The sequence below is a fragment of the Amphiura filiformis genome, chromosome 16 (assembly GCF_039555335.1).
Source record: "Amphiura filiformis chromosome 16, Afil_fr2py, whole genome shotgun sequence".
Classification (NCBI taxonomy): Eukaryota; Metazoa; Echinodermata; class Ophiuroidea; order Amphilepidida; family Amphiuridae; genus Amphiura; species Amphiura filiformis.
This window is the reverse complement of record NC_092643.1, coordinates 55643338-55669257: the sequence shown is the minus strand read 5'-3', so window position 1 is coordinate 55669257 and position 25920 is coordinate 55643338. Positions and strand designations below refer to the sequence as shown.

The 25920-nt window shown below is 37.3% G+C and overlaps 1 protein-coding gene across 1 annotated transcript in view; it reads right to left on the bottom strand.

The window, feature by feature from the left end:
• Positions 1 to 20183, bottom strand: part of LOC140136432 (enhancer of mRNA-decapping protein 4-like) — a 34008-nt gene extending 13825 nt beyond the window's left edge. Inside the window, exons 1-16 of the mRNA XM_072158157.1 lie at positions 19937 to 20183; positions 14031 to 14085; positions 11710 to 11749; positions 11009 to 11064; positions 10739 to 10850; positions 9609 to 9708; positions 8354 to 8537; positions 7611 to 7770; positions 7244 to 7351; positions 6448 to 6641; positions 5509 to 5698; positions 4772 to 4946; positions 4159 to 4240; positions 3563 to 3657; positions 2320 to 3152; positions 254 to 498 (exon numbers count right to left, since the gene is read on the bottom strand). Coding sequence (XP_072014258.1) covers positions 254 to 498; positions 2320 to 3152; positions 3563 to 3657; positions 4159 to 4240; positions 4772 to 4946; positions 5509 to 5698; positions 6448 to 6641; positions 7244 to 7351; positions 7611 to 7770; positions 8354 to 8537; positions 9609 to 9708; positions 10739 to 10850; positions 11009 to 11064; positions 11710 to 11749; positions 14031 to 14085; positions 19937 to 20033 — 2726 coding nt within the window. The 5' untranslated portion in view covers positions 20034 to 20183. The remainder of the gene's footprint in view (positions 1 to 253; positions 499 to 2319; positions 3153 to 3562; positions 3658 to 4158; positions 4241 to 4771; positions 4947 to 5508; positions 5699 to 6447; positions 6642 to 7243; positions 7352 to 7610; positions 7771 to 8353; positions 8538 to 9608; positions 9709 to 10738; positions 10851 to 11008; positions 11065 to 11709; positions 11750 to 14030; positions 14086 to 19936) is intronic.
• Between the last annotated feature and the right edge of the window lie 5737 nt (positions 20184 to 25920).

Genomic DNA, 25920 nt, shown 5'->3' with positions numbered 1-25920 from the left:
TATATGTCTCATACTTAGGTAAGTTACTTTGTCCTGAAGAAGTCGGAACTACTCCTGACGAAAACTTGACAGTTCTAAACTTGTCCAACAGCGATCCTGTCAAAAACTTACTAATTGTAATGAACTCAAGTCGTAAAAGCCTATCCCTCTTGGTCTTGGCACAATCATATCCTTTTTTTTTGAAAACAACACTCTACTTGACCCTTGGCATGACTTAACCCTAACCCATCTCTGCTTACCTATCATCTCCTACAGTGACCACCTCCCTACCAGGAGCTTGCCCGACTCAGGAGACCCGTAATAGGAATCCTCATCACTAGGATGCTGCTGGTTGTTGTTACTCTTTGATGGGTCATCACTTGGCGTGTCCACCGGCATCTTGGAAGCCATCTCTGCCAATCTCTGTTCCTGTAATTGGATGTCATCATCTGTGAATCCTTGGAACTCTCCACCAGATAAGGAGGGATCATCTTGATTGCTCTCCTCTTCAGCTGGTGGCTTTTTTTTTGTGGACAAAACACAAACACAAAACATCTCCATTCCATGTTTTCAATGAATTACAATCACCTCTTTATTAAAACTTTTGAGCATGATTTTAGAATAAATTTTGCATATCGGTTATTTAATCGAAATGAAAAACAACAGTTATGAGAACAAATGTCTTGAAAAGCTCAATGCACCTTGTGGCAGCATATGGGAAATCTAAAAATAAGCCAGTTTTGTATGAATGAAAAATCCAAAATCATGTGCAAAGTATGGCAATGAGGGAACACACTGTAAAGCATGAAATATAAGCATGCATGAAAATTTTATTCATTTCATACCGAGTGGCACATCGATATTTTATTGCTCGTAAATATGTCCTTTTTCCTCAAAGGATATGTATCAATTTCATAAAAATTACATGCCGGATAACTGACGGCTGTTTAAATCGAGAAAAGTTTGTGCCACAAAAATACTGTGACATACAGTATGTCATATACAGTATTTACAGTATGTATGCTTGCACTATCTACATGTAGTTGCCATGCATGGAGTGCAGTCACCAGATTTCAGGAAAAGCTTAATTTGTGATGAAATGTTGCACTGGCAAGAAACCTTTTTTCTATGGGGAAATAGTGGTTCATTTATACATTAAAATGATGACAGTGTTTGTGATTGCATGTATACTGGAATGGAGATGCAGCCATACAATGTACACCACACCTGTTCTGTTTATAATGTTAGTTTTACATGCCATAAATTGACCTGTGTGATCTAAATATAGCGAGAGTGCAATTTTGTACTACATTAGGTTTGTTTTGGGCCGTGTTATATTGGTATTGCAACTTCTCTTAACTCAAAATGTTTTGTTACACAAAATAAGTGCAAATTATATGGCATTATTATAATGACATTATTTTCAAAACAGGTGTACAATACAAATGACACATACATGTACTAACACACCAACAAACATTTATAACATGACCTTGAAATAATCATGTGATTGTCATGACAATTGCAATGGTCACATCGCAAAAATGTATGCAAGATTTACATTGTATAATTACTACTTGGTCAGAAGCAGGACTGTAATTTGTCCAGTAAATATCAACTTAATAATTCAATTCTTTATCTGGGTGTAAGAACATCACATATGAACAGACAAGCAATTAGCTGCCACATGCATTATTACAACCAACCCATTTCAATGAAAACACAAAACGTCCCAAGGTTACACTAACAACTTGGAGGATAGGTTATCGTTCACCAAGAACGCAAATATGGATATCAACATGCATTTGACACAGAGCAGCTATTTTCACATAAGATGTTCTTGCACTCACACACTGATATGGTTTCTGCATCTACAGCTATTATCTGAGCCAGAGAAAAAAATACTAGTTTACGTCTGATGTCCCATGTCAATCAAACTCAGAAACGATTTGTTTACGAGTTGTCGTGATGATTGACATTTTTGAACGTGACGGTAAAACAGTGTGCCTTATGGTTAATTTTGCACTTTCGAACATACAAACTATCTCAAAAGTTAGGTCTTGTAATAGGAAACTTTCTTTCTGAAGGCACCACGTCAACAATGCCTAGAAAAGTTGCTTTTTGCCTTGTAAAAGAACGACAATTTTTCAAAAATTTCTGCGATTCCTTTTCTCCGATGAAGGCGCCAGATGCATCAACCTTCCTTTTATGTGTTACAAACCAATCAAGGTTTGTAGGGAGTTTGACAGTCACATCAAAAACAAACTAGTCTTATTAATTCAGTTTCAGATTATAAGCAATTTCTCCTTTTTATTTTAGTTTGCTTTCATTCAAACTCACCTCATCATCTTCACTCGATTCTGGTTTTCTTGGCGTATCTTTCTCGCCTTCCGCTCCTTCCTCATCCTCCATCTCTTCCACCATCTTCCTGATCCTCTCCTCCTCATTTTCTTCCCCTATCTGTCGTTTCATTATCTGTGCCACCTCTGCACTCGACTCCGACATCCGCCTGGCCTTTGCAAGAAGCTGACTGATTTTGTCTGTACTTTCTGGTCTTGTCAGCTGCTCTGGTGTGGTACATCCTACCGGGGAAGGAGGAGGTGACGGCGGACCCTCATCCTCCTCATCATCATCATCCTCTTGAGTGTTTCTTTCACCAGGTGTCATAGGAGGAAGGGGAACCTCTCCTGGGGTCATCGGTGGGAGTGGCACTTCCCCTGGCGTCATTGGTGGCAGTGGGATGCCAGAAGGCGTACCCTGATGTGAATGTGGCGTCAACTTTGTAGCAGAAGAACTTGGGGTCAAAGTCACTGAGCTATCAGGCGTGATAACGCGGGTGCTATCGGATGATGTGTGCGAGGAACCGAGAAGATCGTCTATCGACGTCCCCATGGCACTTACACGGGTCATACTGCTACCAGAACTGGACGCACTGTCTCGTACACTTTTATTGTTCAAGTTAGGAGGCAGTGATTTTGAGGTGAATGCATCTGGAGTCATCAGGTACGGCTGGCTGGGGGAATGTGTGGATTCGGACGTAAATGAACTAGTGACATCTTGTGCTCCACCTCCACCGCCTCCAACCATGATATCTGATTGGCTGCTGTCTGTGGTGGTGACTCCTGATTGGCTAGTTGTGTTGAAGCTCATGTCCGATAAGCCATCACGTAGGGCTGATAAAAAGACATGAAGAAACAGTAATTTGGATTTTGTTAGGGATCAGATAGCAACATTTGCACAGTATTTTTTGTGGGACATGAGAGCACATCAGACACATCAAATTGCATTCTAAATATGAAGATATTATCATATACAGCATCAACATTTTTGACATCTTACAAAAAATAACTCTATATTGAGAAAGCATCCACCCAGGGTTGCCGAACCCATGAGTTAGTAGCCCAATTGGGCATCTTTTAAAGACTTTCCCTGCGACTTTTGACAAATTTCTGTCCCATAAAAACCAACCGATAGTTTCCTGTCCCATATAGAAACCAATGGTTAAGAGAATAATTGGGTGACTTTTTGATTATTTGACCCACGATTCAGGCCGAAATGTTTTTGCAAAATAGTATCCACCTACCTATATCATCCTGTGATGCTGAGCTGATAGATCCTCCCATGTCATGATCTACTGATGAGCTGGGCTGGAAACGCACTTGTAAGTCTTGTACAGACCTAGATGTGATTAAAAAAAACCCAAAATCACTAACTTTCTAGAAGTCAGAAAAGATGACATGTGCTGTGCACTTGATCAGAATTGAGTGCTCTGCAGGGTGGATATGTGTTGTATTGTATATGTTATTGTATGTATTTCACTGTGCTTATGACTCTTAGTAAATTCCAGCCACATGACTGAGGCAGTAGTTCTCCTACTTTGCATGCCTGGAAAAAGTGTGGGCATTCCTTGCACCTGTAACTGTGTACACAGTCAAACAGATTATAATTAGGGTATTTGTGGGTATTTGTGGCACTTTCCTTCATATTGATATTGCAATAACAGCCCTTAAAAGAGACATGTACCTAAGTACAGTGGCTGTGACTAATGTGTGTTTTAGTGGATTTACTTGAAAGCAAGTTGGTACTTTATTGACACACATAGTAACAAACACGAAACGATTTTTGCATATTAGGAGTTGAACAAAGTATAAATCAGCTAGCAATATAGATTGCGGTTACCTTGAGTTGACACAGAACATTTTCACTTTGACACCAACACCCTCTACCTTGGGTTTGTCTTCTAATGATGTATCCAATTCACCTAAATGGAAACAAGAGATATATAAAAATTAATTCCATAGGGAAAAGGAAGAATGGAACTGAAGAGAAAGGACTGAAGAAAACTGAACAGAAGGGCAGAAAGGACTGAATGGAAAATACAAAGCAGACAGGAAGGGAATGGAAGAGACAAGAAAACGAAAGGGAAAGTAAGAGAGATGTAGGAAAGAAAGGAAATGAATACATTACATGAAGGCAAGAAGAAAGGAATGAAGAGAATAGAGTGTATTCGAAACTACGTCACTCATGACAGAGTCATCTTCATTTGAATAAAATTCTGTCCTCCATAAGGTAACACAGGACAATTCGCATGATAATAGAATAAAACAGGTTATAAGTATGAATGGTTGTGGAATCGATCTAGAGACCTGTCCCTCTGTCATCCTAAGCTATCTTAGAACTGTCCTCAAACATGGCTGCCATTTCAACTGTTATACTGTCCTGGTTGGTTTATTGCATACACCCTATAAAGGCATAAAGGACATACCATTTAACAAACAGACATGATACCTACCAGAGTTCAGCTCTTCACCATCCTCCCCATCATCATTGGTTGGTTTAATCTTACATTTGCCAGCATCTACCACAGCAAAGCTAAGCATGGGTTGCATCAATAAGAACTCACTGATGGATGTCACATGGGCACGCCCTTCATGGGGATCTTGGAATAACTGTATCACATAGAGTACCTGGTGGAAAGGAGACACGAGTAGCATAATTATCATCAGAACCTGGGCCAAGTTCATAACTATAATAGCAAATGTTTAAGATACGCTCCAAGCACTGCACTCAATACCGTTGAATACCTTCCCTTGAATTAATTTATTTCCCTTGTAAATGCCGAGAGGTATGGAAATTTAATTAAATCCATCTGAATTCTGTGATTACCCAGTCGTAGGTGATTGCATAGCAAATGTCAAAGCTGATTTATGTCTTTATCTTCAAAATCGGATACATTTGATATGAAACTTCTCCACACTCCAAATTGTATTAGTTATATATAGAGGTTTGCTTGTCATGTGGTCAAAATTTCATGTCGAAGTTTGACATTCTGTGGATTCATTGAGACCAAATATCTGATATTATGGCCCTCATGAAGGCAGACTTAATTTTCAGTTCAGCAGCTATCATATTACATTAACACTAACCTTGCCCATCTCATAAGCAATTTGCCTGTACAAAATGACAGGAGAATGAGTGGCTAAGACACTGCTTTGCCAACTTAAATCAATGCATCTCTAATATCCCTACCTTTCTCTTGATATCAGTCATGATGAGAAATGATGCTGACAGATCCAGTTTGACTTTGAAGGCTGGTTGTGGCGTCAGGCCAGGCTGGTGTAGTTGCAGCTTCTGTAGACATGTCCAGGTGACTGTGCACCAGACCTTCAACTCTGAATTGTAATCGGCTCCAGTGATGAGGAACCTCCAGAATGGCAGGCTGCGAACAACAAGGTTTGCATGTTAATTTTTGAAAAATAACACTGTTTATATTAAATTCTGACACACAATCATGCAGTCTGTCAAGATTGAAATAGAGTAACAAAATCCAAACTCTGTAGACTATCATTCATCAAGGAGTGCATAGAAATTGTGTCCAATTATCATGTATATCAGATGTTAACAAGAATGCATTATTTTGCTAGTTTTTATGAAAGTCATGTTATAGAGCACATAACTCTGATCATGAAATTGATTGTTACATCAGACAGTTTTATGGGAATGGTTTAAGATACAGATTTAAAATGTTGAAGTGCCTTTGACTATGAGATGGAGTCCCCATCATAAATATATTCCTATCAAACAGTGCAAAAGCTACAAATTAGCTACATCTCTGACATACCTTGCCACAACAGCATTCTTTTACACTACAAAAGCTACAATACAAAAGCCACTTGGTCTAAATATATGAAGTCAGACATGCCATCTTTGAAATTCAGATTTCAGTACTTGGATCAAAAATCTGTATTTTACATCCCAAAACCGTATTTTTAAATTTGTACAAATTTTCTTTTACTGTCAACGTTGCATACCCCACCATGTGCAATGGTGAATTCCAAACCAAACTTAACATGCATCTTGCACTGTGAATGTATCGCTTTCTCTTCACAACAAAACTCAAGGGTGTGATTGAGGATTTAAAAAAAAAATCCAGAAACCACTTTGTTACTATCAAAACAACTCTCTTACTTTGGATCTTGATATTTGTGGTTGTCACAAAACAGCAGAGCTGAGACGGGTTTTCCATCATGGGGACTGAACTGGTGGAGTCTCCTAGGTGGGTCCGTGGCTTCCCAGTACATCTGCCAGAACTTCACTGTACCATCCAGGCTGGATGTGGCTAAAACTGTGCCGTCAGGAGACACTGAGGCATCTGTGATTGGCTGTAATCAGAAAAACATGAATGAATTGAGAACTCTAATAGTTATAAAACTTATTGAAACGGGTTAACACAAATATGTTTAATTCCAAGCACCATCATTCTGATACGTGAAGTTTTGAACATGAATTTTGAATGAATTCTTTTTAATAGTATAATGGAAACTATCTTTGGTAAGTGAAAGCTAAATGTGGGAAGTTTTCCAAACGACCCTAATTTGCATACGCAAACTTCCGTGTTGCAGAATGATGCTTGGAATTGCCCATATACCTATATTCTTTAGGTTGCCCAGGTTTTACCATTAGAAACAAAAATATCATTTTGACAAAGATACAGTAAAGAAATTCAAATACTTGGTAAATATAAATCAATCATGCATATTTTATATCCAGAGTTACATTTGGCTATTCCAGTTAAATCCATATACCCCCTATGGAAGACATGACCTTAATCTCCTACACTTAAGGTGTGGATTTCAAATGGAGTCACTCATTCAGGTAACCCTGTATAAAATTGACACTTCCTGTGTGGGAGATTAAGGTTGTGTCTTCTATGGAATAGCCCATATTCAAACTTGGTCTATTTCCCCATTTAGCGAATAATTACCTTTGTGTGTCCATCATAGACTTTGATAAGACCTTCTCTCACTTGCTCAAACTCAATAGGTTTGGTGCTATACAGCTCAGTTGCTACATCCACATCCCATAACTCAGCCTGTCAAAACAAAGCATTTCTCACACTGATTATATGTACATAGACTTTGATAAGGCCTTCTCTCACTTGTTCAAACTCAATAAGTTTGGTTGCTACATTTACAATTTAAAATTATTTTTCATTTCATGTATAAGGATGTTAGTTTTGAAAGTTTCAAGCACTGATTTCAAACTTCAGGGACAAAAACACATTAATTATTGGATTTTAAAATCTTCCCAAGCTACGAGATGCAACTTTTTTGTGGCCTTATTATACATACCTGATTATCATGTGTGACAGCTAACATACGACTTCCCTCATTAGAAGCTGTACTGCTATCGCTGGTACCAGGGTCATCGGGTAGGAACGGACACCACATCAGTCTGTGGAAATCACTGGATTGGGTACCTGACCTGGTCACATTCAGTTTGGGTGTGTATCTGTTCTACTGTCAAGGAATACATGAGTCATACACAACTACAATCCACATCAATCAAGCGAATATATTTAACAACATTTATGTGTAGTAGGCCTGAAAATACAACCACATTAATGCTCAAAATTAAGCTTTTAATGTTTCAAATAATTTCATTGTAAGTTTAACCAAGGTCGGGTTATATCAGCATCATTTGTTTTTGATTATCATTGCACAGCTCCTCTTAATGGGCTTTTCCATTTCCCTCTTGTGAAGAATATGGAACTCCAACAATATGCAACATTTAAAATGTTCAAGATCCAACCATTTTTACCAATAAAAATATAAAAAGGTGTGGAAGATTATGGAATTAGCCAATATTTTTTTCATATTTTAATATTCCAGTACTTGGTTTATTCATATTTCCTTCCATCATTCCTATATATGTGCTGTACCTCGATTTTTTAGTATTATCACATAGGCTTTATGTGCAGTTTACCTATGCACGATATCAGTCCCCCTTCTCTTTTCAAATAGCCGACACTTATGCACAGGGTTAGCCTCTTCTTATACACTGGACCATGTAATTCTCTTTATTTTAAGGATACTGTATCTTTCCACCGCCTTCATGTATTTGCCACACAGACAAATTGCCTCTCCTGTCAATGCAGCCCAGTACATTGGAGTTATGATGAGCAAAAGCTACATCTGTGATCACGTCTACAAAGCCTTTCAGCAGCGCCCTCTCTACGGTGCGTCTGTTCAGGATACGCAGACCATAACCAGGATGAACTGTATTTTGTAAGAAATAGTAAATATTTCAATTAGCGAGGTGTAAATGTCCACAGCAATTTTAGAGATATTAACTGAAAGTGACATCTGTATAGACCAGGGCACTTCATTGCCATGACATTTGTTGAGGGAAAAATTATTTAATGAGACACATTGTTGAACTACGGTACTTCTAATGTTTGGGGCTGCACATGTTCCGTAACTTTTTTTAGATTCAAATAGTTTGGTTGCTAACTCTAAACAGATACCCATCTTTTTAACAACCACGGAAAATAATCAAATTAGTGTGACATTTTGCTAGAAAATGATTACCTGCATGCTTGTTAATCTGGCTTCACAGCTATTCCATTCCTTTTGGACCAAGGTAGTCTAGTTGGTAACTCTAAATTAATGATGACCGAAACAATTCCTGACCCAAATATCTGGATTAATCCCACAGAAAATTACTTACTGCCAGATTGGAGTGTATAATTTTTTTGTATCTGTCCAGCCTTAAAGTTACCTGCCCAGGGGTTCATTTCTCTCAACTTTTATCCCTTCATAACTCAAGTAACCATTCTTAAAGTTATGAATACTCAATACTAAACGTAACTTTACTATGGGTCCCTGTAGTAAATCCCTATTACTTAGGAAGGGTACCGTTTGTAAGTGAACTTAGTTAAGTGAAATGGAACTTACAACTCGTCAAATTTACAAACAATTTTGAGACTTCCAAAGTTACATAAAGTTTAGTGAAATGGACCCCAGGCATGTCAGTGGGTGTAAAATCAGACACATTGACAAGCACCTGTCATTTGAATGAAACAGCCACTTTTTTTCTACTTTTCAGTTTGATTTCTTCACCCCACAGGGACTTCATTATACATCAAATGACACAGTTATGTTTAACATGTTGGGAGCAAACCAGGACAGGCAGATCATCACAGATGACTTCATGAGTTGGCTAGCTAAGACACTGGCATTAAGATCAAAGAGATTATATTACACCCAAAGAGAACAGGCACCGCCATATTTGTGTCCCTCAAAGAGGGCAAAATAGTGTACTATGTGTGATATATTGATAAAGCTTACCTTTGAGGACATATACCAGATATGTTGTGTTGACAGCTACTAGGTTACCATAGTAATATCTGTGTTCCCAGTCATAGTTTACTACAGGTGTGATCTTGACCTGATGAAAAAAATACACAAAAAAGAATGCCAGTCTTCTGCTAATTACAATTACACTGCCAGATTCCTATTGTGGCCCCCTGCACAGGTACACAATCACCAAGTACAATTGCCAGGTACTGTGCAGTACCAGGGGAGTACTAGTGTGGTACAAGAGCAGTACCACTCCTGGTGATGCTGGCAGTAGCAGCATTGGTACTGTGTAGGTACTCAGTGTGTACCAGTCAGGTACCTTGGCACCAGTGTACCTGTGCAGGTTGACCCAATAGTAATCTTGTAGTGTACATTTTATGTCAAATATATAAGTTGCAAATTTGAAAATATTATTATCATGCCTATTACAATATTTTGCCTTAAATTAGGTCATTCAGGAGTGAAAATGAGCAAATTCCTTTTCTTATCAAGTAAAACAACAACAACAACAACAACAACAACAACAACAACAACAACAACAACAACAACAACACTTTAATAATAATATATTCACTTTGATGTTGAGGTTAAATCTTGGTTTAACCAATTTCAACCATCGTGTAGGAGCCTATTTCCACATGACTCCTATATTGTTCAGCAACAACTAACAGGAAAAAAATGTGTGGAAAATACAACTTTCATACAGGGTGTAATTAAATCTAAAATTAATTAATGAAGGAGGAGGCAGCCTATTATGCTTCACTCTAGCAGGGCGAAAGACAATGTGAAACACAAATTAATATATGCGAAGATATACACAATGAAGATATACACAATGAAGCATATAGGCCGCCTCCTTCTTCATTAATTAATATTATAATTGACCGCTGAGACACAATGAGAGAGTTATCATGGGGACTTAAGTTGAGATAACCCGAGTACAGACTGTGAACTACAGTGGTTAGACTCTGGACCGGTAATCCAGCGTCCAGGGTTCAATCCCCTCTGACTCATGATTTTTTCTCTCTCAAAATTTTCATATGTTAGCTTGCTTGAGCCCCAAACACATCATTTAAATCTACAATTAATTGAAATCAAAACCCTTTTAAAAAATGTACCTTGCTACTGCCAGGTGTCTGACTGTCTATGCTGGATGCTGCACTGGGAATGATGTCTACTTCTCTTCCAAATATGGGCACAGATCCCTTCTTGTCATCCCCTTCTAAAATTCTGCATGAAAGAAAATTGAAAAGCTAACTAAATACACTTTGTTCAGTCGACATGCGTAACTTGCCTCAGTTCATGTTGATTTTTAGTCTAGGTGCATTTGATAGACAAAATTATAAAACTTATATTCAATTTTTAAAACAAGGTAAAGCAAATCTTACATCTTCTGGTAGACTTTTCCAAAGTCTTCAAAACTGCCATTTCCAGCTGTAGCACCCTGTAGAAATAAGGAGAGAAAAATATTCTTTTTATAGCAAATAGTTTCATGCTTTGTTCAGATTTGAATTCATTTTCTTTACTTGATTACTAATGATTGCAGAGTCATTTTGACTTATCCATCAAATGAATCACTATAGACCCCATCGAATAAACCAACCGGGCCAATGTATCCATTGAAATGGCAGAGATGTTGGTGGGCAGTTCTAAGTGTCAGACGGACAGGTCTCTAGTTCGATTCCACCATTCATATCCATCACCTGTTTTATTGTAGTATAATGTGAACTGCCCCATGGAGGCCTCCTGGTGGACAGTATTTTATTTAAATGAGGAAGATTGATGAAGTATTCAATAGGGTCTATTGGGAATCTAACAAATTGAACTGTAAAGCTGTCAAATTCAATTCCCATATAAAAACAGATGGACCATTTAATAAAGTGTTCAAGTATACCATTAAGTTAGCACACTGCAGTACCACGCAGTAAAGCATTTTATAATACATTTTTCATATACTATACTTTTAAGTTAGCACTACATGTAAGTGAATGTTTAACTGCTAAGCTATGCACCACCAAGCAGTGAAGTATTTTTTTAAATTTTGCACTATTTACAAAATATACATTTTTCAGCAAACATAATACTTTACCCGTGGTGGACGTGGAGGAGTCTCTTGACTTTGACGAGACCTACAAAGAGAGAATACACACATTTCTACAGTATTAAAAATTACTTGATTGGACACACAAGTTTAAAATAATCAATTTGATAAATACTTTTAAATGTTCATTTAACTTCGCAAGTAATGCAAATACCTACTAATTTATCCTTTAAGGCAAAAGCTACGCCACAGTTTCGGAAGTTCTAGACATCTAATTGATGCATATCACGCATACTGTACTGGCCTTAAAATTCATGGAGGCTATCAAGGCTATGGACTGCTCAGATGCCCTTAAATTTGGCCTTGTCCCCCCCCCCAACTTCAGAGCACTCTGCAGTATCTAGTGGTCCTTGCTCACTGGCCTCGAAAATATGTGATCTTGAAAAATAAATTTCTACATGTAGGTGTGCGCTCACCTTCATGTTACTTATCAATTAATTTCCTGGAAGTGGTTAAATCACATGTTTAAATAGTTGATGGGAAAATCAAAAGTCTTTCCTGCAACTGTGTTATGGGACAAGAAGAAGGTACACTATTTGTATATGTGGCTTACAGCTGTCTGAATGCCTTAAAAATAAAAATCATTTATGGCCCAAACATCCATTCCAGGTATGCTCACACACATTGATCTTGCTTGTACACTACAAATGAACATTTCTGAATAAAATAATTCAAATCTATAGCAAGGCAAAAATATTATTGATGAGATTCATCAGGATTGTTTATATTTTGATTTGTATATTTGGTTGATATGTTTTCTTGTAAGACGCTCTGTGATTTGTAGAGCACCAAAGAAATGTTTTCATTTATAATAATCATTCAAAAGTCAATTAAATTTAAGATATGGTGATAGAGCCAACAGAATAAAGTACCATACTCATTTGAAAATTTCAGTTCCTATCAGGAACCTTGTTCACTCTGCAATGACTAAATCTGCGTGTTTCTACTGAGGGCCAAATTCCGTGCCATGCCGTGCCGTGCCGGGTCATACCGGGTAACAAGCCCAGTAGAAACGATCTGGGTAATCGGTTGCCGTGTCATGCGGGTCATGTGCTCGCCTTTTCGTGATCCACCTCTTGAGGTGGATCATGCCGAATCAAAGCGTGTAATCGCGCAGTAGAAACGAGCCGTGTCATCTGTTGCCGGGTCGAGGTCATGCGTGTTGCAAAAATAACGCGATTTATATTCTACTTGTATAGTCTAGCTTAAAGCCTTAATGTACGATCTTTTTAAATTTTAAATTTTTTTTTTTTTTTTCTTCTAAAATGATAATATGCAATCATTATGAAAGTTCCCAATACATTTGGACGCTTGAAAAACATTGGGAATTTGCAAAGAAACAACATCATAAACTTCACCTCTATCCGACTCGAAACATCTCGCACTATTTGGATTAGGACAGCGAGTGCGGCCGCAGAGGTAGTCTCCGACGCGGCCAGTTTGGTTACGCTCCCTCCACATGTGGAGGAGCGTAACAAGCTAGTTTTGTAGGAGACTACGGTTTATGATCGTGGCCGACATAAAGTCATAATCTAAAAAATTATGACTTTATGTCGGACCAACAGAAAATCGTCCCGTTTTACTACAAATAGGGCCGAATTTGACAGTTTGCTCATAGATTTAAGTTAGAACATGTGTAAGTATTACAAATATGCCAAAAATCGGTTTTGAAAAAATAAAGGTAAATTCTGAAAAAGATCGTACATTATGACTTTAAGCCTATGATGTAGTAGGTTCCTTCTTTCCGATATTATATACACTGGCCACATGTGTGACTCGCATGAACTTGATGAAGTAAAATGGATATGACTTTATTTAGTCTAGGCCTACTTCTTTATAGTTAATGAGTTGGTTATATCTTTATAGTTAATGAGTTGGTTTATATGAGCTGTAAATTAATTATCATAATAGCCAATTACTAGATCAACTGGTAAATTAATGCAATTTGGATTTTATGAAAACACTAAATTGTGATTGTAGGTCATATGCCATGAGCTGCCATGCGTAGACATTTAAATTTAGGATATAACCGTCAAATCTGTTTTCCGTACTTCGGTTTACAGGAAAAAATGCCGTGCATCGTATGCGAGACACGGCTTTCTGGTCTCAGTAGAAACAAGCTGGGTAACGGTGGCGGATTATGATCGGTATTTTGTGCCCGGAAAATAGCGGGTCAAAAAGCCGTACGCTCAGTATAAACACGCTGAATGATGGCAATACAGTGTTTTGGATCCGTTAATACCAAAATGTCTTTATTGAATTGAGCAAGGCAAAAAGTTTGATAATCTTGGTTCTCCTATTTTACATACCTTCCATTTTCCATCCTGTCACCATCCATCTTATCTGGGGTAGAGTTAGCAGCCCCTGTGGGTGGGTGATGCAAACATATTACATTAGTTCAATACAATATTTGATGAGAGAATGAAATGGCAAAGGAGGGGGGGGGGGTTCAACTGAAATTTCTTGTACCTTTTTATGAAGAAGAGTAAGTCTTTTTCTATTTACTTCTAAGAATAGTCTTTTTTCTACCAAGTTTGTTTTATTACGCATGTTTGATTGGTACTTTACTTAGAAAGTGGACAAACTGCTCATTTAAAGAATGAAGATATCTTATGAAGAAAACAAACAACAAGTTGAGAGTTCAGGGTCAGAAATTCAGTGAGAATCCGAGAATCCATTCTCACAAAGATTCTCGTCAACAAAATTGCAAGAATCTAAATGGATTCTCGTAAATATTTCAATTTATCATACAAAGTTATATGGCGAGAATCCATGGACTCTTGCAAAATTCCACTGGGAGAATCCAAAAGGATTCTCGCACTTGGTTGCGTATTTCTGACCCTGGAGTTTAAAGTCGTCTAAGCCTTGTATCATAAATTTCGGAGTATTTCTTGTACATTGAGCATAACATGCACATACGGGGATGTGCCTGTTTGACCCTTAAAATGTACAACAGGATAAGAGTCATACAGTCATGTTGTGCATGAACATTTTTTATCTATAGCGCAAGGAACACATTCGTGATCACAACACAAACCAGAACTCTGGAAAATTTACCGATATTATCAACACTGAGCTGAAAACATTTTAAAAGTTTTTAAATAACTACAAGAAAATGCTACTGCAAGTTAGTAAAAAGGAGAAACAAACACACAAAGCCCAGAGATGAAAGTGCTTCTAAGAAATGGAATTATTCTACCAAAACGCAAGCATATAAAATGCAAAAAATCTAAACATCAACTACAATATATCCTAGTCACTATTGCTTGCACAAATGAACTTCCGATTCTCAGAACGTAAAAAGCTGGAAACTGTACACAAAATACATCACTGATGATCAGTACAAGCCCGACATAACCTGCACAGTGCTTCACAGTATGCTCATGACATGACTGTTCCCAAAATGAAAAAGGAGAATTAGTTGTGCAAATAACAGTAACAGGACTGAAAAGTGAAATGCAAAACAAGTTCAAGGAACACAAGGAATAAGTAATAACAGAAAAAATAAATCGGTTTGATAAAATAAATGTTTGATAAAATAAATCGGTGTCAAAAACAATCCTTCTGTACAGATGTCATTTTGGTAGCTTTAACTTTTACCCAATTGGCAAATGAAATTGATACAACCAATTATCTTAACCTTGAAATTAAAATAGGGATCGAATTTCTATGCCTGTCCCATCTTTGGCCCGAGCAACAAACTGACATTCACGCAAGAACATTCAAATCAATGGCTTTAGTGGCACAAAAACATCTCCATCTGTTGCTGTGATACATTGAGTTCACTAAATGCTTAGGCAATAGGAGCAATAACCCTAAATGTGACCGTCCACGGCGAATGAGCCGTAAATTCCTCCCCGGTCAATTTTGTTTTATTTCGTGTTTAAAAATAAACATCATAAACTTAAAAATGGTATATTATTTGTCCTCAAACAAAATCCAGAAGCGGAGTTATGGTTAGTTAAACTTTGCGACTTCAACAAAATTATAGCTTTTTTCGTTTCTATGTGTGTCTCTTTTTCAACATTGCCGGCAATAAATATCAAACAGTCATAATTGGCGGTCATTTCAAATCATCCCCAAGTCAACGAGGTTTAAGAAGTGTTCTCTCATTGTTAATTGTTGGTTATGCATGTACCTATACAAATAACCCACCACTTGAAAAGGATTTAGCAAAAGCAAACAAAGACCAGAGCTATTATTTTGATTTCGGGGTGTGTGGACGTGCGTTGTTGTTGCTCCAGTTTTATATGACTTTTGCACTTGCTTTCCGAGAAAATGGAGTTACCAAGTTTCTCTGGATTGGGCACAAAGCTTCTAAGGGTTCTTCAAGCGCTTGACATTGATCATCTTGAGCCTCCTGTGTGGACTTTGAAAGAAAATACAGGAAAAATATACCTCGATATTTGTTGGAACAAATTTCCGCCACCAGCACGGGTGCAGGGTCACGACCGCTAGGACAATACCAGCTGAGCCGCCATTGAACAGCAACGGGCAGCGGACAGGTTTGGACACTAAATATGCTAAGTTACCACCTTCCGTTGATGCTTCTGTCAAGGTTGACACCCACACACCACCGTCCAGAACAAAAAAAAAAGAAGAAATCTCCTGCTACTCAGAAGCGAGATAAACAAAGACTTGTGAGTTGGCTTAACAAGAAAAAAAAGAGCTCGGAAACCGTCTCAAAACTTTCTGAACTTCAGTCAACACATCTTGGACTAAAAAATCCTTCTGTTAAATCAGATCACCAGGATACGAAATCACCTGTCATTGACTTCTCTGACACATGTACATGTATGCCTTATACCAAACGCTGGAAACATAATTACACTACCCAAAGCACAGGAAAGTGCCAAACATGCAAAGAAAACATGAAAAGAGAACATGTACATGTAAGTTATTCTAATGCTATATATTCTGTATAAAAGGAAGGGAATGGGGAAGATTTAAGGAAAGAGATCTGACTATCATGACTATAGTCTGTATACCTTTTTCAAGTCAGTAATTTAGATCTTGGTTTTTTTTATGTATTCCTTTCTGAAAATTTATACTTTTATATGTAAGTTTGTTATTATTACATTTATAGATAAATGTAATGATAACATTAACAAGTATATATTATATATGAAAGTCTAAATTTTCAGAAAGGAAATGATGATGCAAGAAAATCCAACTAGAATTTCAACCTGTAGATTCCTGCTAGTGCTAAAATCAACAGTTTTTGAGAAATTTGATTTTACTTTACTGACTTGAGGAAGGTATACGGACAATTAAGTAACCAACATACATACACATATGGATCTGATCGGAAGACTTATTGGAAATATACAATGTACCTAATGCACAGAAATTTGTCAGAACCTGCTAGACATGCAATGTCTAAATACACAGGAAATGTCAGAGAGGTAAGAATATGTGCTGATGTAAGATGACATTCTAAACTGCTATTAATCAATCACTAACTTTTAATCTCAATATTTTTACAGTAGGACATGGTGAAAAATGCTCTCTTTTAGATCCACTTGGGACTTTCAAAGCATTTTAATAGGGTTTAGGGCAAGAAAAAGTGTAAATTTCCTGGGACTGGAGGGAGTTTCAGTCAACCACAATTTCCAAGCGACATTTTGGCAAGTGTTTGCTTACTCTCTCAACTTTCCTAATATGATCTGTATCAGGCTGTGCCACAAGCCATGACAGCATTTGCGATCGCCGTAGTGTACTTTAAAATGTTGTAAAATTAGTACATGGCTCTGTTCACAAATAAAGTTGTAACTTTCAATATTGATAGTTATTTTTTAATAACATGATTGTGGGAGCTAATAACATGGTGATAATCTTACCACGTAAGTGGTAACTGTTTTCTTGTTAATTTTCTTCAGGGCCTCCACTTTTTATAGGGATTGTTGAATTCATAGTTGTTATTTTGTAACTTTTCCCGGTTTTTATCTGTCTCTGGCACAAATCACAGTTTTTGGCTCTAATTTCTTAGTTTGATATAAATTTTTGGGGAAATCTATCGCGGCCAAATCGCAAGGAAGTTTCCGGCCAAACCGCTAGGAAGTTTCGGTCTGTTTTTTCTCGTTAGCCAATGAGGGCAAGCCTTTTTTGGAGAGGTTGGCTTTGTTTTCGATTCAAAATATTACAAAGCATTCAGCTCTCATCCGACTAGGATCGGAAAATTTTATTTTCCCACCCTCCACTCCCCCAGAAAGTGGAGAAATTTATGAATTGGTTATAAGTGACGAAAAAAGAAAAGTCAATGGCAACTTTTAAAGTGATTTATTGGCGTTTATGGAGAAAAATAAAAGTTGCTGCATGAAAAGCACATCTTTGCTTTGACATAAAAATCAATTGTTTTCAAAGCAAAGTTTTGCCATTCAATTGAGTTGTAAAATATCTTTTTCGAAAGGGCATAATTCGTAGGCACTTCCCCTACAAGAATGCTTTTGAATATCTCACAAGTTGTGGATCAATTTAATTTGCCATTAAAAATAATAAAATTTAATATCTATAGCCAAAGTTATTAAGAAATATTAATGACTTTATAAGAATCTTTTCAAATAGATAATTTTCCTTCCGCCTCTACAAAGATGTGTGGCAAAATGTGATATTTCCTGTTTCTCCTTTCTCGGTCTCTGGATAATGAATGTCAGAATGTGTTTGTTTTCCTTGCAAATAAAAAAACAATGACTATTTTCTAAGATTGTTAGTAATTTATTTCAGCATTTCCCAAAAATAAAAGGGAGTGTAGAAAAGAACTCACCGACTGAGTCAATTTTTTTTTTCCTTGCAGTTATTTTTTTTTAATTTTCAATTTTATTTTAGCATTTCCCAAAAATAAAATGGAGTGCTAGAACCCACAGAGTCAACTTTTAATTGTCCTTGCAGTTATTTTGTTTTTAATTTTCAAACCTTTTTTGAGTTTTTAATTGGGAAGTATAGCTAGAATTCCCTTTGAGCCAACTTTTAAATTTTCTTGCAGTTTTTTAAACTTTATGTTATTGTTTGTTTGTTCTGATCCTTCCCAATGGGAAACTCGGTAGTCTTAGAGTAAGACAAAACAAAATAATTTCACATTTTTCAGTTTTTGTTTTTATAATTTATTTCATTTTCTGCATATATTTGAAAATAAAATTAAAAGTGGATAAATTGACTTCTAAAAATTGGGCAATTTTTTGGCTATTTGGGCAATTACCCATGGCTAGGCCAGGGATATGGGCTTTAAGTAATTTATTTTGGCAACCCTGATCAATGATTAGGTATGCCAGGCAAACCTTAATTAACACATTTACTAGTCAACCAAATTCGCCTAGAACACTATACATATTTTACATAGAAATTTAAGGGGGTACTACACCCCTGGCCAATTTTGTGCCAATTTTTGCATTTTTCTCAAAAATTATCGTGCATTGGTAACAAGTAAGATATGTATAAGGGGCAAGGACTACAACTACTGCATTTTTCTCAAAAATTATCGCGCATTGGTGACAAGTAAGACATACAGTATATTATAGGGGCAAGGACTACAACTACGGCATTGAAAATTCAGCAACTCAAGGCAAGTAGTTATTGATTTATTAATCAAATACTGGTTTTCCCTCATTTTTGACTGTAACTCCACAACTGTTGTCTGTGCTGAAATAAAATTTCCAGTGCAGTAATTGTAGTCCTTGCCCCTATCTTACTTGTCACCAATGCGCTATAATTTTTGAGGAAAATGCAGTAGTTGGGCAAGGGACCCAAATATATGATTTTTTATGGTGATGAAACACCACCGAAATGCTGTTTGGGGGAATTTTGCTAGCAGAATCTTTTTGATGACAGTCAATCTTTGACAAGATGTAACTTTGCTACAGAAAGTGCTATGACAAAAAGGTTTTCAGTTTTGGCTTTCTTTATTCAAGGCCAGGGCTTTAATTTGATACATAAAATGATGCAGTTTGATGGCAAATTTGAATTCACCTGGCATACCTACATTTTTGTACAATGATCATGTGATTACTTGTCTCACATTTTTTTGTAATGCGATGCGATGGGGCATGACATGGTCATGGCAGATGATCCAGATCAGTAGAATGCTTGAATAATAAATACTTCAAATGTTAAGAAAAGAGAGAGGTAACTAAACCATAGGAAAAAAAAAGCGGCCTCAACACAACATGCTAGCAAAAACGCATCAGAAATGCAATGGGGATTTTTTCAAAATCTCGCTTACCTAATCCTGGGGATTTCCCTACATTCAGCAAGTCCTTCAAAATTTGTGATGCTTCTCCAGCACTAAGCGACCCTGAAGTACTCAGGGAACTGTCCATTTTGATCTAAAATAATCTTAAGATACTTATCAATAGCTATGATTACGTTTTGAGTAACCAAATAAAAGAAATGCATACAATTTCACCTGTTTTCCGGGTGTTGTTGTCAGTAGTTTTCTCTCGAAAATTACAGCATGACATTAGATGACCTCTTCACTGCGCATGCTCGGTCAAAGGTTATCAAAATAATAACATTATAAAGCGGATGAAAACAAACTTTTGGACAAAATTATCACTCAAAGATAGAATATTAGCAACTATATAGATAATAAATACTTTAATTTCCATTTTGTTGAAATTTTAACAACAAAATATGAAATCAATTTCCCAGCATGCAATGCAACAATCCGACATATGAAAAAATGGCGGCGCCCATGGACCAAAATTTGCTGCAGACGACCTAGAAAAAATATGCACAATTTACACGATAGTAATGATTTGAGAATAACGTTATGTCATTATGGATGTTGTAAATTACAAAAAGGGCCTGAAGCGTAAGAAGGTTCGTGCTGTATACTTATATCGCGTGAATTTAATTAAGCTTATCATTCATCATTCATGCTAAAATTTAGGTATGCTAGGTGAACGTGAATTCAAATTTGCCATCAAACTGCATCATTTTATATATCAAATCAAAGCCCTTGAGTAAACAAAGCCAAAACTGAAAACCATTTTTTCATAGCACTTTCCGTAGCAAAGTTACATCTTGTCAAAGATTGACTTTCATTCCCCAAAACGGCATTTCGGGGGTGTTTCTACATGTAGATCTTAGTCTCATTATGATAGCAGCTTTTTTTAATGGAACTGCTATACAAATCCCTCTAAAATTCCATGTGCGAGTGACTTATCACCATAAAAATCATATATTTGGGTCAAGTGAAGTATAGAAAACATATTTAGTGTAACGCGGTGGCTATTTACCTTTTATTAATTCGTGTCTTTACCTATCTGGGAGTGAGAGGAGCTAGAATAGGCCCTCTATTGATGCAATTCAGCAAGGATAATCAGAGGTCGGGAGGCGTGGTTTATTATTATATCTTTGACCCGATTGGTCACGGTCAAGGTCACATGTAACTTCTGACCAATCAGGGCTTTATGCAAATGGTCCAAAAACTGGACGCAACTGGACATAAACTGGGCGCATTTGGACACTCGTCCTGAAGACTTCAATGAGACCAGTTGTGTTTCTCACTTTCGGAGAGTTAGTATTTTTGGTATTTATAAAACGGACAGGTCTGATTTTCAGGGGTTAGTAAGTATGTGATTAATTGGTGGCGAATGGGTCGGCCTAAAAGACCCGGACGGGAGGGAGGGTGATTTCTTTTACTATTTTCGTTGCTGAATTGCATTGGGAGTGCGCACGAGAACAGACTGCTAGCACCAGGCAGATGGGGAAAGGTGGAGTCGGGAACATGTCTACGATCCAAAATTACATCTCTTATTTAGGTCTTGTTTAAACTGTTTAGTGATACTTTTCTTAGGATTCTTTTATTAAACACCTTTGGGCGTTTATTGCACGGAAATGCTAGTTGGCATAGAAGTGACACTATAGCGCTACTTAGAAAAGGGTTTGGGCTAAACGCTACCTGGCGTAAGGTCCTTCAAATTCTCAAGCTTAGTAGACATGTCAACCCACGCACCTTCCCTCTATATTGTCAGTTGTCACTCCCCCATGAGTATTAACATTGTTTTTATATACATGATAGGAATTTCACTTAGTCCTGAACCTCAGTAATTAAGGTGTTATTAAAGACAAGACGAAGACTATGTAAGCTAGCCTAGGTAATGCTAGGCTTTTTAAAGCAGTATTGCTGAGATGGTCCCTAAAAGTCTGTAGGTGTACGGCACCGTACACGCTACCTAAATGCTAATTCAGTAATTGTGCGTTTGGACATTTGTGCATAGACTGCTACAGTCTATGATTTGTCACATTCAGGTCCCTTTATTTTATTAAAAAATGTCAGGTTTTTGGCTTTGGCCGAGGCATAAAAAGCCTATTGAATATTTTGGATACCCTTTTATATGTGTACAGCCGTCTGGTCTTGTAACTAAATTTCAGGATGATCTTCAAATATTGATAGGAAATATCAAAGTGGTTACATAACTAGAGAACCTTTTCAAATTACATGTATATTCTCTGACTCTGGTAGTAAATTGTATGCTGAAAGTGAGAAAAGAACCTCATACTCATGGTAAATGTAAGGACACAAAAATCATGTCTCTCTTGTCATATTTCTTTATTAATAAACACAGATTTTCTTACAATCAATTACAGAAAGCTTAACATTGCATTCAATAAGCTTAAAATCATAAACTAGTGTTAAGGAAGGAAATTTCTTGGATTACAGGCCTATTGGTATTAGTTATTCATGCTCGGTGGATCACGACTACATTATAAATAATGAGCATGTTAATTTCAAGTCATATTTGCTGTCCAAATAATTGCTCGTGCACGTAATGTCTGTAGTAGAGATTTCTTATCCATTTCATTGATATTAAGGTTATACTCCAAACTTGGTATCTGGTCATTTAGGCTTCCCCTCGTGTCGTTTTGTATCTTTCAGTGATCCCCAGCCCTTCGCTCCGTCACAATGGCGTAGTCCGGGCAGGATCTGTTTTCTTTTCTGTAGGAAAACTGACCTCATAAACTTTGTAATTTTAAATCTTAGTAGCTTAGGGCATGGAGAGAACTTTAGAACTCAATGACCGAGGGCAGCAAAAGCTCAATCTGGAAAAGAGGGTCCTAAAATGGCTTTAAGAGTTTGGTCTAATAATAATAGTGCTCGACCAAAGTGCATGAAGTTTGGAAAGTGTCTCAAAAAAAAAAAAAAAAAAAAAAGTCATGTGTTGTGAGTCTTGTGACAAATTCAAAATATTAGCATCCTGCTGTGGAGCCAGCTAAAAAAAAAAGTTTTGGTCCAAGCAAATGGACAGTGGATAATCAAGAATTTTGGTTGGTTTTAAAATTTGGTGTGAAACTTTAGAAGTAAAATGAAATTTGAGCATTAAATAAAATAAATAAATAAATTTGAGTACCCCTGGTTCAAATGAAAATGACTAAACGCATGTAGTGAGAGTTATAGCAAAGTTGTGCTATAAGGAAGTTGAGTTGGAAGATCCGGAAAATAGGTGAAATCCCCATACTAGCATGTGGTGGGTGTCGTACAGTCAGCTAGTGGGCGTAAGGGCACTGGTTCGCACATTCCTTACCGGTATGGGGAATGTTCTCGAAGTCTGGTAATAAGCAGTGGGAATTATTACTGGAGGTATACGGATCCGTGGGGAGATTTTGCTCGTGATATTATTACCGAACAATTTGTGTAAAAATGCGCATGTTACATAATACCACGCAAAGAGCATTAGTCATTTGGGGCAAAGAAAGACATTTGCTGGTGTTTGTTAATTCTATTTCTGAGTTGGGTACTGTAGGGATAGAGAGTGGATTGGATACAGAGATGCCCTAAATGCATTCAAAAATAAGCAATCTGTGATGCTAGGTCTACCATGAAACTCTCCTTCTAGTATCAGAATGGAACGTTGAGGATAGATATATTGGACCCACTTCCCAAGTCTATTGCTTGTAAATCGTTATGTGTGTGTGTTGGGGACTATTTTTCAAAAGGGATCGATAAATTCTAATTCCAAATCAAGAGGCTAAATTGGTAGCAAATGGGTTAATTACCCGGTAATTTTAAAACATGTGTTCAGTGTTTTCGAGGTTCCGAAATATTAAGTCATTAGGACCAGGGCAAAAATTTTGAGTCTAGATATTTTAAAACAGTATAGGATATTCCTGTGTGAACTAACACTGGGTTGCAATAATAAGGTATCATCTTAGGGCCGGACAAGCGTGAAAAGGAGGAGGAAGTAGGGCTACATGAGGTTATGCACGAATAACAGGAGCGAATGCACCTAATACACAGTGAAGTTAAGAAAACCAGCTTTGTGTGGGTAATAGTGCATGGTACTACATGTTGTACAAACCTTCTAGATCAAAAGACATGTGCCTGAAACTCCAGACTTTCTACATGTAGGATGGCCCGAACGATGTGCTGTATAAATTCAGATTAGCCCCAGTGCAAAAGTTTTAGTAATCAATTTAGTAAAACATGGACAAGTGACATAGTTGGTAAATTAAGTGAATAGGATGCACAAATGGACTTCACTGGGCGAGTAAAATTCTGCATACATGTAGAAATAACCGGTGAGCAATGCGTATGTAATAGAGCTATCCATAGTAAAAATAAGAATTGGAATTGAATTTAGAGGATTTTGAAATTGTTGAAGTATTCGCGCAACATGTGTCTGTGTCTGTGTCTGGTGCAACCTGGCTGGCTAAATAGCAGGTGCACAGTTGTCCCACACTCTAACCGGCAATAATAGAGTGTTTTGGGATGGTCCGGTATAAACAGTGGGGTGTTATACCGGATGGAAAATGCCCGGGAAATGAGGGATCCCTGGTCTGTTGTGTCTGGAACCCAATGGTACTTCCCAAGAAATTGTGTAAGTTTGCAAGTTACAAAATTCCATGTTGCAAAATCGTCTAGGGTAGGAAGTTGATTTTTGCACATGCTCAGGAACGCTATTGGGGTGGGTTACTAGCGGGAGATACATGTACATGTACTGCAGTGGAGAAAAATGAAAAGGTCATTTTAAAATAATGCAGTGTTTAGCCTGCCGTTTATCTGTCTCCCAATGGTGCTCAGAAATGAAATGCTGTGGTAAATTGGTAGATATGGTCCCACTACCTGTATCTGACCGTGGCTATGTGAGCCTGTGTAATACACTTTAATGTGGTGTGGTGGACAGTGTTTCATATTTTTGTGTCTGAGAGCGTGTTTCATACTGTTATGTGTATAGAGCGCTCTAGGTATTGTGTTGGTGAATACTTCTCAATTTTAATAGGATAAAATCTATTCCAATCCCAAATCAGGAGATCGGTACAATTTTGCTAGTGCTCTGATAAAACTGTGTTGCTCACCGATTTGTAAGCTTAACAATAGAGTGGTATTTGATGGTCCAGTGCAGTAGTAGGCAACAAAGTGGAAATTGTTCACTTTGTTTTTAGGAATATTATTGTAATTTGTAAGTTGAATGGGGAAGAGATAATTTCAAAATTCTAAGTCTTAACACAGACTATTATACATGTGGACTAGTTGGCCTACAACTTACATGTACAGTTCATTACAAAATAGGAGTCTACTTGGCACCCAAATAGAGTGCTACTTTTGACTTCAGGTCCGGTACCGAAATTACGCTCTGGATAGACTGGATGCGGATAAATTCCTAGAGTGACACTGGAAATCGCAAAGAACTTTCTCGTGGTGAATTTTAAGTAGACTACTGATGAACAACCAGAACTTTCTCAAATGTTGCTGGCAGAGTCAAGATGCTGTAAACAGTGAAGATAACTTTTAGCAGTAACAACTGCTCGGCTACATGGTGTGACAGTATATATCTAAATTATTCCAGATTTATCTTGGGAAATTTTAGACGGATAGTCACATGAACAGTAATTCCACAATAAAAAGCCACGGTTATGATCTGCATCAGACGAGGCGACTAGACAAGTCAGTCTTTCAAGTCTGATCAAAATTATGAGCGTTGGTGATTGGTGAACATCTTGATGGAGTTGAAGCAGAAATTGCAGTGTACAACCTGAAGACGGAAAAATCGCGAGACTTCAGAGCAACGAGGTAAATCAACACATCCGTGGTCGGCCGCTGGACGTCATTTTCTGGAAGACAGAAAAGGAAGAAAATCATTTTAAAATAGGAGCTAGTTGGCTTCTTGTACAATGTAAATTTCACTGTGAAACTCATTTCAAAATGTTAAATAGTACTGGTAAAAATTAATCGAGTGATAATTTACAAACCTTAATTACCAA